The sequence below is a fragment of the Dendrobates tinctorius genome, unplaced genomic scaffold (genome assembly GCF_039654945.1).
Source record: "Dendrobates tinctorius isolate UK_male_01 unplaced genomic scaffold, ASM3965494v1 ptg000070l, whole genome shotgun sequence".
NCBI lineage: Eukaryota > Metazoa > Chordata > Amphibia > Anura > Dendrobatidae > Dendrobates > Dendrobates tinctorius.
Window position 1 is genome coordinate 69971188 of NW_027361738.1, and position 12706 is coordinate 69983893.

The 12706-nt window shown below is 40.3% G+C and overlaps 1 protein-coding gene across 2 annotated transcripts in view; it reads right to left on the bottom strand.

Moving 5' to 3' along the window:
- The window catches only part of PLXDC2 (plexin domain containing 2), a 674841-nt gene that overhangs the window by 285366 nt on the left and 376769 nt on the right, over positions 1–12706 (bottom strand). For both annotated transcript variants that reach the window (XM_073581846.1, XM_073581847.1), the window contains exon 4: positions 6079–6148. In XM_073581846.1, coding sequence (XP_073437947.1) covers positions 6079–6148 — 70 coding nt within the window. The remainder of the gene's footprint in view (positions 1–6078; positions 6149–12706) is intronic.

Sequence of the window (12706 nt, forward strand, 5' to 3'; positions counted from 1 at the left end):
GATGTTTATCTTTTCAAGTTGACTCCTCCTCCTACTCAAACTGCTGCTGCTCGACTGTCTGCTCTGCAGCATCACTTCTGCCTTCCTGCCCATCGGCTGATATGTGACATACCAACAAGGTGAAACTCCACCTTGCATATGCTGGAGAGACAGTGCGAGCAGCAGCAGCCAACAGTGGAGTTTCAGCTGTAGCATGCACGAGTCACCATGTCCACCTCTTCCTCCACTTGGAGCTGTTCCTCCTGGTTTAAGATTCTTATTTTTATTTCTGCTCTGTTTAGCATAGGGACAGGACCCAGCTAGCAGGACAGTGTTAGGTTTTGTGTGCGCGCAGTTTTAAAAAAACACTCTATGTGTACTGTGCACCCATGTCTGTGATAGTACCGTGTGTAACCAAAAGTTTTAATAATCTTCAAATGTAACAGTGAGAGTGATGTAGATCTAAGAATATTTTTCTACTCTTACTTAACTAACCATGTCTGTGACAGTACTGTGCCAAAAGCCTCTGTGTATTCTTTAACACATATCTGTGGGAGTACTGTGTCTTTAAGCAGCTGTGTGTACTCTGCAACCCTGCTCATGGGGGTACTGTGCCTCTTTGTGTGTGAAAAATAAAATGCAAAGAGAGGCGCAATGAGTGTACCTATATTAAGTTGCTTTCCTAACTAAATCGATAAGGTCCGCACCTTGCAGGGTTGTGCCACCCTTGCACAACCACGGTATGAACGTAAATGGTAGTTGGGGAGAGTGTCCTCGCAGCCCAGAAGGGCACTGCATGTGGCTGTCAGCAACCTCCGCTCTCCTGGTCAGTCCATCTCACAACGGCTTCCGGACGTGGTGTTGAGACCGATCCCAGCTGTAAGTGTACACCAGGGGTCCCAGAGCTTCCCAGAACCGCTCAGCAAACGCAGGTTCTCCCACAAACAACTGCCCTCCAAGCTGCTCCTGCCGCTAATCCTCAAGGAGGAAAAGACAATGTGAAGCAAAAAAAAAAAGCGGTCTGTAGGAGCACTAAAGGAGAGGCAGAAACCAGAAAAAAGGGTAAAAAACAACTTTTGGAGGAAGAATAAAAGTTGTTTTTTACCCTTTTTTCCTTTTCTGGTTTCTGCCTCTCCTTTAGCGCTCCTACAGACCGCTTTTTTTTTTTGCTTCACATTCTTTGTTTGTGTGTGACATTTTTAATTAGCTTTCTCAGGGAACTGTGAAAACATGCTCTGTGGGTGTAATGTGGAAACTAGCTTTGTGGGTGAAATTTGTTATCACTTATTAGCTTCTTTGGGTGAAATTTGTTATCCGCTTCTGTGGGGGAAAAGTAAAAACATGCTTTATTGGTAAAATTGTTAAGAAGATTCTTTGGGGGTACTCTGGCCCATGCTCTGTGGGTGAAATTTATCAGCTTCTGTGGGAAAAATGTGGAAACATGCCCTGTGGTTGAAATTTTTAACTGGACTGCCGGTAGCAAGCCTCGCTGCGAACCTCCAGCTCAATCCAAAATCATACTACTAGCTTTTCATTGGCGGCATTTGTAAAATATGCTACTGGAAGCAGACTTTTTTTTTAATAATCTTATCTGGGGGTATTGTTCCTCATGCTCTATGGTGACATTTGAATCAGCTTCTGTTGGGGGTTCTGTTCCCCATGGTCGGGGGTGAAGTTTGTAAGCTGCGTCTGTGGGGATACTTTTCCCCAAGCTCTGTGGGTGAAATTTTTAACTGGACTGGTGGTAGCAAGACTCAGTCTCTTTGAGGGCACTGTTAAATTTTTATTTTATTCATTTACTTCCTATTTTACCATGATTACTATGGTGAAATAACCCCTTTAAGTTATTTTCCTATTCACATTTATTTGCTGGGCAATTGCCACTGCTCTTACCCCCATTTTCCTTCCTTTTACAACCCCCTAGCCCTTACTCTGACCATTTTACAGCACTGAAGTTCGGGTCCCCATTGACTTATATGGAGTTCAGGGTATGGGGTCAAGTTCGGATTTCGAACCGGACTTTTTAAAAAGTCCGTCCGGCCCTGAACATCCATGGGTTTGCTCTTCACTAGTCTACAATTACAGTTTCTGCAGAAATTAGTGAAGCTGACAGCCTGGAACAAAGGTCTATTTATGAGTTATTGTAGATGACAACAACATGACTGAGTGCCACACTAGTGCATTGTCTAAGTCTGGTAGCATGATTCTACTTAAAAAGGACCTGTCATTTGCTAAAAAAAAAGCTGAGCTACATAGTTTGTAAAAATCCTTGAGTTACATTGTTTCTGACACTTTTTCCATTTTGTGCTGCGTCCCTCCATTGCAGTTATAATCAAATTTGTTGTTTTTTATATCACAGTATGTGAAATCTCTCCTTACAATCCAACTGAGCATTTCTTCAGAGTTTATTCTGGAGACATGTGATGTTACCACTATCTCCCATACACTGTCAATCTAAGGTTTTCAGCTTCTCAGACTGCTAGATCAGATGACGATCTATGATTACCAGTATCTAGGAGGGTGAACCCAGTTGAACTATAAGTAGAGATTTCACATAATGTGCTCCAAAAGCAACAAATGTGAATATCAGAGGAGCTAGGCAAATTTACAAGGTACAGTATTTAACTCAATTTTTTGTAGAAAGCTACAGGTCCTCTTTAATGCCCTTGCTGATTGGACAAGTTTTTTTTATATTACTTTCAACTATAAGAGAACAGTAAAATTATCTAATTGGCAAGTGATACAAACGTAACACAAATTAGTGCACGTGTTCTAAATTCCACCTTGTTGAGGTTTTTCCTCTACAAGTCTTCATTATTATACAGGAACTAGCTATATTTAACATTATTATACAGTAATATTATACAGTACAGCCATCTGTTTCTTTCTCTACGTTGCAAACCTATTCAAGCACTTTTCATTGTGCTCACGGTATTTATAGATGTACAGATTACCTGCAGGCAAGATGGACACATTCCCAGGAAATGCAACCGAAAGGGCTAAAAGGCCAAATTCCTCAGCTTATGACTACTGTACGTGATGTATATGCTGATGTCCTGCTAAATATGTTATGATTTCAGTGCATGCATTCAAGTCCAGTGCGGAGCTCCAACAACCCGGGTTCCAAAAAGTCTTATATCTTATTCACCCACACAACATATTCATGAAGGAAAAAACACAGGAATAGTGGTGCAAATTTGTCATGTCCATTTGATAAACAACCAGTTACTTTTTACTTTGATGCTCAGACTTCTGGCTTGAGTTTCAGTCTCCTACTCTGCCTGCACACATACGTCAGGCTGCTAGGGCAACCTGAACTTGAAGATGATATTAGTTCTGGCAACCTATTTAAAGGGGTTTTCTCATGTTTTGCAATTCACCTCTTATTAAAAATTTGCTCCAGTTTATTCGTAGCCTAGGTTAATAGCCACTTTAGCGCAGCTGGTTTCCCAGGCAAAATGTCTCGAGTGTGTCACATCCTCCTGGGAGATCTGGGTTTGGAAGATTACTACTTAAATTTAGCCTGTGTGTTTGGATCCCATATTAAATGGATTCGGTTTCCATTGGTGCTGAAGAGACTAATGATGACCCTTTCTTTGCTGGTCAGAAACTTGCAGCTCCATTTTCAGCTGCTTCTGATCCGGTCATTACCTCTCCGTATATATCTGGCCAGACCTTATCTGTCATGGCAGTGAAAGCTTTGCTTCCTAGCTCCTTGGAGACGCTGTGCTGAATAGGACATGGTTGTTGTTACAGGAGAATTTTCTGTGCTGTTTTGGGGTGTATGCTTTCCTCATTGTCCTATTCCCATTTGGTTGGTACATTCCTATCATTACCTACATACCTCTCTACCTTTGGTAACTGTTAGTATGATTGTTGCTTTCTGTTATCCCTGTTTTTGTCTTTGTGCCTTGTTCACCTTACATTTTTCTCCCATGCCTCATGGTGTAGGGGAGGGGATGGATCATGGTTTTGCAGGAGCATGGTATGGTTGGAGCCTCAGTCCTCTCTACCTTCAAGAGTACTTCCGGGACAAAGATAGAGTCCAGTTTCTGGGACAGTTTGATGCCCCTCTTCCTTACGAAAGACTGTCACAGCAGAGAGAGCATTGGTGCAAGCTGCTTGCTTTTCAGCTTGAAAGCGCTGCTCTGAAGTTGGCTGAATTGTTAAATATAGCTAGTTCCAAGCTTCCCTGTGCTGCACTGAAGCTGCAGAGGCAAAGATGCCTTTTCTAACAAATTAGGAGAGTAGTAGCTCAGAATAGCATCTCAGCCATGTTGCTGCACTGAACTCTTCATCTTCAGGAGCTCACCAGCCCCTTCAAATAGGAATGAGTGGGCAGGGGAGCTGTGTGCTCCTGAAGATAGGAACTTTAGGCAACTACTTTAAAAGTGGATTAGAGTAATCACTATGTTACATATTGCCTAAGCAGTAAAGACTTATATTCTTTTCTTAACATGACATTGGTTTGAGTCACCTACTAATATATAGGAATAACAGGTTCCGAGGCAATTCACTCCTTTGTGAAATAGATCCCACCTGTTAATCCAGCCTGCTATCAAAATGACTGCTGAAAGAGGAGCATGTGACAAGACATGCCCATCAGTCTCCTACAAGAGAAAAGCAGCTTTTCCATGCAAAGTGATTTCCAATTGATGGAGGCTGAAGGACAAGAGCACTGTGTAGTCTATGAAGAAGGCTACACTACTAAGAGCAGGAGGAGAAGCTGTCCATGGCATCTAAGGAGGTAGATGTGGGCTCCGTATCCCCCCTTTGGGCCCACGTGATGCGATTTCGGGAATCGGATGGATTGTTCAAGAGCAACCAAGGGTCCATGGGGGGCCCCAATTCAGACTTTTGGGCCCTGATATTCACATGGATGAATAGATACAGTAGATAGTTTGTACAGCCTTTTTTGCAGCATTTTTTATGCAAATAAGAAGCCACTTTTTACAGTACCAGCAAAAGCTATGAGATTTCAGAATTCTCATGAACCCGCTTATTTTTTTGTTTCCTGCTTGAATTTGAGAACTGCAGCGTTTTTTAAATCCGCAGCTTGTCAATTTTTCTAATGTTTTTACTTTGTACTTTTGCTGAGTTTTTTTGCGAATAAAAATATCTTCATGAACCCCTTCATGATCTTTGAAGTACACATACGTGTCCCTGACTTTAATGCGGGCCCGCACAATAAGAACGCATCTTTCCCGGTAGATGATGGCTGATTTAATCAGACATCATGTGCCTTTGACATCCGCAGGTGGAGTTGGATTTATTTTTATAAATATGAAAAAACCAAAAAAAAACACAAAAGTTTAAATCATCCCCTTTTTCCCAGATTAAAAATTAAACAATTATTTTAAAAAATAAAGCGTACACATGTTTGGTATCGTTGCATTTGTAAAAGTTTGATCTATCAAAATACAAAATAACTTTATCCGATCGTAACGAGAAAAAAAGTACAAATGCCAGAATTGCATTTTTTTGTGAGCCGCAACATAAGTCCTCACAAAGCTGCATATCCTGAAAATTGAAAGAGTTGCAGATCTCGAAAAATAACGACAAGCAAATTTTTTTTTTTTTACAAATTTTCCACAAAATTGTTGACCACATAAATAAAAAAGAAACTATGCATGTTTGGTATCTGTGTAATTATACTGACTTGGAGAATCATATATATATAAATAAAGAAAACAAAAATCAAATCACATCATTCTAGAAAGGGCTGATTGCTTCTATAAGACCATCGAGACAAAAAAAAAAAACCTTGTTATCTGTGAGTCGAATTTTGTCACACACTGGATGTGCTCATTGCTCCCTAGGAAATATCCAGAAAGCATAGGAGAGGAAAATATAATCATTGGTACAAAACCATGAAAAATGAATTTTCTGCTTAAAAGGCTTCAATCATTTGACTATCATGAGGCATGAGAATTATTCTCCCTAGGTTTGAACTCCTAACTTCTCCGATAAATGGCTTCCTAAAGTATTCGACTCCTTCCATTGTTTACTTTCCAGGCGCCGTAGGTATATTACTTGATTCCGAGCCGGGAGGAAATCCATACACAATTTCTTGTAGTTGATAAGTCTAGTGGTACTTACCTCCAGTTGCCACTGTAATTTCACGTAGGAAATGGCCGTAGAACGGAAAATCAAAGGACAGGTTCACTCTCTGTAAGGAACAATGATAGAAAAAAGAAGTCACTTTTTTTTGACAGAGGGAAATACTGAATCAAAGTTTCATGCCAATGAGTGTTTTATTCATTATACTCCATATTCTACTTCACTTTAGCTTCTAATAACATTCACTTTCAAGCTGTTGCCATGGAAACAATGCTGCCGATGTAATAAAAAGAGAAATTCTGTAAAAGGAAATGCTTACCATACTCCGAAAACAGATTTATTTTTCTCCCTATCATCAAAATAATTTAACCTTTAGGTCTGAGAAAAGCAAATGCGCTCTTATTGCACATTGTCACCTCAAATGTTGCCTTTCGATGGATCTTACGTGTAGAAGATGGGAGGGATAGTGTTAGTATAAATGTAATGTTTATTGGAAGGAAAAACAGGATAATATGATCTGTAAAAGGGGTCTGAGATATACGGTGCTCACAAGGTGGGACAAGGGGTAGGCAGGTTAGGCAGCAGCGCACAAGGATCCCATTGAGAAAAGAGGACCTTTCATTAGAAATGAGTGGAATGGGGACAAATTAGAATTTGCTTGTTTGCGTGGAATTTAGGCTGGTTTCACACTTGCGTTTTTTTGCGCTGTATTTTAGCGCTAAAAAACGCATGCGTTTTTTCCCCTATATTTTGCATGGGATGCGCTTATGTGCGCATGCACATGCGTTTGTATGCGTTTTTCCGCGCATGCGTTTTTTGTGGTGTGCGCTCGGGTGCACAAAATGCATCCTCTTGCATTTTTTGGGCGTCCGACTTGCCTCAAAAAAACGCATGCGCGCAATGCGTTTTTTTAAAGCAAGACACCCATTATGTCTATGGGTGTGCATATGTGCGCATTGGCAAGCATAGTATGGTTTGGTTAAGGGTTAAGGTTTAGGGTTAGTTAGGGTTTAGGGTTAGGGTTAGGGTTTGGGTAGGGTTTGGTTAAGGGTTAGGGTTAGAGTTAGTATGGTTTGGTTAAGGGTTAGGTTTAGGGTCAGGGTTAGGGTTAGGGTCAGGGTTATGGTTAGGGTCAGGGTTAGGGTCAGGGTTAGGGTTAGTAAAGTCATGGTTTGGGTTAGTGTGAGGGGCCAAATAATGTTGGAAAAAAACGCAAACGCGGTAAAAACGCACTAAAAACGCATACAAAAGCATAAAAACACTGCGTTTTTTTCATGCATGCTCATAAAAATGCTTGAAAAAAACGCAGCATTTGTATGCGTTTTTTAATGCGTTTTTTTGCGGGGAAAAACGCGCTGCAAAACAAAGCAAGTGTGAAAGTAGCCTTACCAGGAAATTCTGTCCACAGAAAAGTTATTCTCCTATAGTCACTTCATCACTCATTTTTCCGGACGTCCCCGCCATCTGATCCTCTGTGTCTCCATTGGCCCGGAGTTCACTCTAGCCCTGGCCTAGAGTGAATAATGGGCTGGGAACCCAACATGACTGAGGTAGAGAGGACCAGACAGGAAGCAATGGGGTAGAACAGATAAGTGGGGAGGTGTGGAGTTTTTTTTTCTTCTTTTTAACCTTTTTTCTGTCAATAATTCTATTTAGCAAGATGGTGGCTGCAATTTTGCTGAGTTTACATGGAGTGAATTACAAATATTCTATCCCCACCAGATTGCAGATTTTTGTAAAATTGTAATAGAATTCAATTCCACTCGACTAAATTTGCCCATCTGTTCTTTTCTCCAGTTTTAGAATGTAAAAGAGGCCACATCATGATAAAGTGACTAAAGATCCAAATAAAACTTAGTTTTTATTTTTTTTTTATTTCTCATCTATTTGCGAAGAGATCAGCTAGTAAAAGGTTATAATTTATTAGCAAAGACGCCATTACTTTTTCCCCTGCATGATGTTGCTAAATCATACGCAGGAGGAAAAAAGAACAAGCTCATAGACAAGCTTAGAACAGGCTCTACCTGTATGAGACACACAACACAGCTCTCCTTTATTATCTCTATTATCTCTCAGTAGAGCAGAGCCACGTGTTATTACAAACACATCTTGCAGCTTCAATCTCCAGGCACTCAGGGCACTGACAGCTCTGCTCTACTCCGCCTACCCCAACACTAACTGTTGCAAGATGAAATCTGCAAGAGGGGTTTGTAATGACACATGGCTCTGCTTTACTCTACACAGTAGGTGACAAGATGACAGAGGAGAGCATACCTGTTTGTCATTACATAGCTCACATAGGTAAAGCCTGTTCTATGCTTTTCTGGATTGTATTCTTTTTTATACTGCATATCTCCTACCGCTTATGATTGGGCATGCTGCTTATGACTGTCATACAAGTGAAAAAGTAAACGCTCCCAGAGATAGATCTCTGCTAATGTTCCCTTGATTGAAAGTGAAATTAGGAGCCCTTTCACCAGATTTTCATGTTGAAATAGTGGATGCAGAGCAGAATTAAACGTGTTTGTTTTTTATTTAGCCCTTCCATTGCGCAGATAATAGCAATCCAAGTGTTTGGCACCTAGTGAGTGAACTTTTTTAAGTGGGTGTTGTCAGACAGTTTTCACTAGGGGTGTGTTCTTCTACTCAATGTATGATGCTGGCAAATCATAAGCAGGAAGCAACACTGAAAGGAAAGAAGAACATCCCCCACTATAGTTTAGCACAGGTATCTCAGTATGTGAGACATATAATGTCACACAACCTGATCTCCTGGTCTAAACTTCTGCATGATTAGAACACAGAGATAACTAACACCTTTCAGATAAGGTCACTGTAGAGGGAGGGGCAGAATGGTTGAATTTATGTGTGTTACAATAAAAACACTTCTATCAATTCTCCTCCTCTCATAGCATTGTCAGTTCTGCTGTGCTGCCACTTTGTCTCCTCCTCGCTGCCTGTTTGGTGATGTATCGGTAATCACTCCCTCTTGTACTTAACTTGTTCTCGTTCTGCAGTAAGATCTGTTCTGACTGAGTTTTATTACATCTCACACAGGAGTAGCGCTGAACAGGCAGGCTACTCCTGTGTGAGATGTAATGACAGCCCTGATCTCACTGCAGAGCAATTACAAGTTGCTTGAATATAGCAGACATAAGTGTGATAATGACACACTCCATAATCAAGACAGCTGATAGAAAGGTCTGTAATGTGACACAGCTAAACTCAGCTGTGCTGCCCCTTCCCCCCAGACTGTCTCACGCAAGTGGTTAGAGCAGGAGATCAGGCTGTCTGTCAACTAACATACAGAGAACTATGATCTGATCTATGGTGGTGAGTATTTTTGCCTGCTTATGATTGTCAGAATCATATCGGGAGAAGAAGTGCTTGTCCCCAGTGAAAACTGTCTGGTAACACCTGCTTGGACTTAAATTAACTCATTAGATGCTAAATACTTTTATGGCTAATATTTCCGCAATGGATTGGAAAATTTGAAATATATACTGTGGTTTTTACTCTGCTATGCAGCCACATCATGTGTCTTGTTCAACATGAAAAATTTAATGAAAAGTCCTCTTTAATTCAATCCATGTTTCCAGTTTTCTTGGGAAAAGATCAAAAATGGTTGAAGATTGAGACAATAACACTGGACCCTAAGGCACCAGGTCATGTTATTGTAGGTTACCTCCCTGAGAGAGGAATAACATTTCATCCATTCTAGAGACTAATTAAAGGTGCCTTTAAACATTAAAGTTTAGTTCATGAAAATGAACAATATCAAGAAAATGGTTGTTAGTTTTAATAACTTATCACAGGCCATCATAGTCTGAAAATACTGTGTTTAATTTTTTAGCCGAAATATGATAAAAGACTCAGTAACAATCTTTTAATGAACAAATATTCCAGGAAAGTCCTTTGTTCATTGTTAGGTGATATTGAACCAGTATTGGGAAGTGCACTGACTATACCAGCACTGTATTGTATCTATTGATTTAAATGAGTATGGGAGCATACTAGATGATCATTTGTGCAATAGTTGTTCAACCATCAAACTAATTTTATGTAATGTATATAGCCACCTTAAAGGGGTTGTCTGGTCCAAATCAAAAAATCTGCAGTCATTCAGTATGAGTTATACATACTCCCAGCCAGTGGGCGCAACCTTGCTTTCCATACACTTGTATATGTAACTCTCCAGTACTCGGGTCGGAAACCGGTGAATTCCCGCAGTGCACAATGCATGCGCTGGGGGGATTCATAAGACTGCACCCACACAGAGGGACTGCAAACTTACCAATTTGGCTGGTCAACCCCTTTTAAGCTAGCAAAGTAAAACTGCAACACTATTACAAGATACAGTAGAGTATATGGCCTATAGCGATGGGCGAATGTGCTCGGATAATATCTTATAGGATCATGCTCGGGTGTTATCCAAGTATCTTGGGCGTGCTCATATATTATGTTCGAGTCCCGGCGGTTGCATGATTTATTGTTAGATGGCCTGAATACATGCGGCGATTCCTTAACAAACAATCCCTGTTTCTGTTCAGGTTGTCCAACAGCGGCAAATCATGCAGCCGCAGGGACTCGTACATAATATACAAGCACGCCCAAGATACTCGGATAACACCCGAGCATGCTCGGATAAGACGTTATCCGAGTACATTTGCCCATCACTAGTCGTATGTGCAATGTTGTCCAATAGGGAAAAAAAATTACACTTTAGATTAGATATTTTGCTATGGTCACAAGGTGGCATGTAACTTTTTCTCCAATAGAGAAACATTAAAACTGAATAGAGATTTATGGCAACCATACCATCATTTTATTACATCTCATGGATGATTGTGCTAATTAATGTGCAAGTCTGAACCAGATCACAAAGGGATGCAAATATAAAAAAGAGTAGAAGTTGTATATAAGAATGACTGATCATCATGTGACGTTCCAGCTGTTCACTTTTACAATGTTATAACCCAACAGATGTTATACCTTCTCTTCCAGGAGACATATAAATCACACACTTCTGACAGCAAATCACAACATTCATTTTGTAGCAGACAGAAAAAATGTTCAAAACAGTAACTGAGTCCAAAAAAATTGGCATGAAATTATTTACCTGTTTAAACTTTTTATAGCCATGGGTTTAAGGACAGTTTCTACAATTTTGCCATTAAAAATTTACATTGATATGAAAAACACAATAGTACCCCATACCTATAAATTTACTGAAAGTGGAACTTGGTAAATTATGAAAATGCTGTTCAATACTTTCTAAACATGGACACATTTGTACACATTTGCACTGAAGCCCAACATTTAAAAAAAAAAAAAAAACATTTTAGAAAAATTAAAGGATTATTTTACTATACCTTTGAAATGTGTTTTGTTTTGCTTTTTTACATTTCATTTCCCCCAACTGATCACTCAAGGTGCGCAGTTCAGGAGACAGAAGATAGGAGTGTCCAGCTCCAGGCTGAGCACATGTACCGAGCAGGCTACGGACTTACTAGAATGTATGGGCTTCATAGTCTATTGAATCCGTGCGCTCAAGCAAAAACTGCACGTTCTTGTATCCTCAGTTGTACACCTCTCAGGGATGGAAGCATTGAGCGATCTGTCAGGGGGTCTCAGTAACTAAACTCCTACCAATCTACTTGCCATTATTAGGGCAATTCAATTTAAAAAAAAATCAAAAGTTTAAATACTCTTTAAAGCGGTTGTCCAGGCTGTGTGGAGCTGTTCACATGCTGTGAGGGTTCTCCGGTATTGGTGTTGAGAGTGGGCAGTCACATGGTTGCAAGTATCCATTTGCTTACATATGATCACATGCCAACTAGACATGCTGAACCTAGCTCATAACAAGTTAACTTAGAGAGGCTGGGCACATCTAGTTGGAATGTGGCGGAAAGTATGCAAAATGCTAAAATGCTCTATTGAGATCACAAGGCCACCTGCTCCAGAATCAGAGAAGCCTCATGTTTGGCAAATGCTATGAGCATTCGAAAGTCTGCAGTCACAGTATGATTGCAGACTGTAACCTCAATCCTAGACAACACTCTTTTATGTTTTCTTCTGACCCAAGCAATGTTTGAATACATGGCATCTTATAAAAGTCCATACATGGACAGGTGCTTAAAGCGCCATGTGCAAAGACAAATGGTCTTATAAGGTGTAAGAGGGTCATCATCTCTGATCCCCCAATCAGAATGCTAATGTCCATTTTTATTAGTATGGGGGGGTGATAACATGAGGAAAGGTACCCCCTCCTGTGATGACTGGAGGTTGCACAATGGAAACATGACAGTATTTGGGTACATGCACATTGGGGTTTCTTTGAGGCTATCACAAATTATGAATTTTCAAGTGGAACGTGCTTCAGGAATCTCACTTTCTTTGGGGAGTTTTTGGAGGAGTTTTTGAATTTTTGGAGTGGGTCTGAAGAGGTTTTAAGCATTTTTGAAATTTTTTTCCTGAACCATTTTTTTTAAAGCTTTTCGACTGGACAGTGCCCTATTTGGAAGCTTCAGGAGAGTAACATGCACTTTGTTTTCTCCAACCAGGCATTTTTCGAAACCCAAAGTAGAAAAAAAACACTCAAAAGGCTAAACTTATGACCAGCAAAGTGGTTTTGCAATAGAATTGAATGGGAAGAATTCTGGAGCCA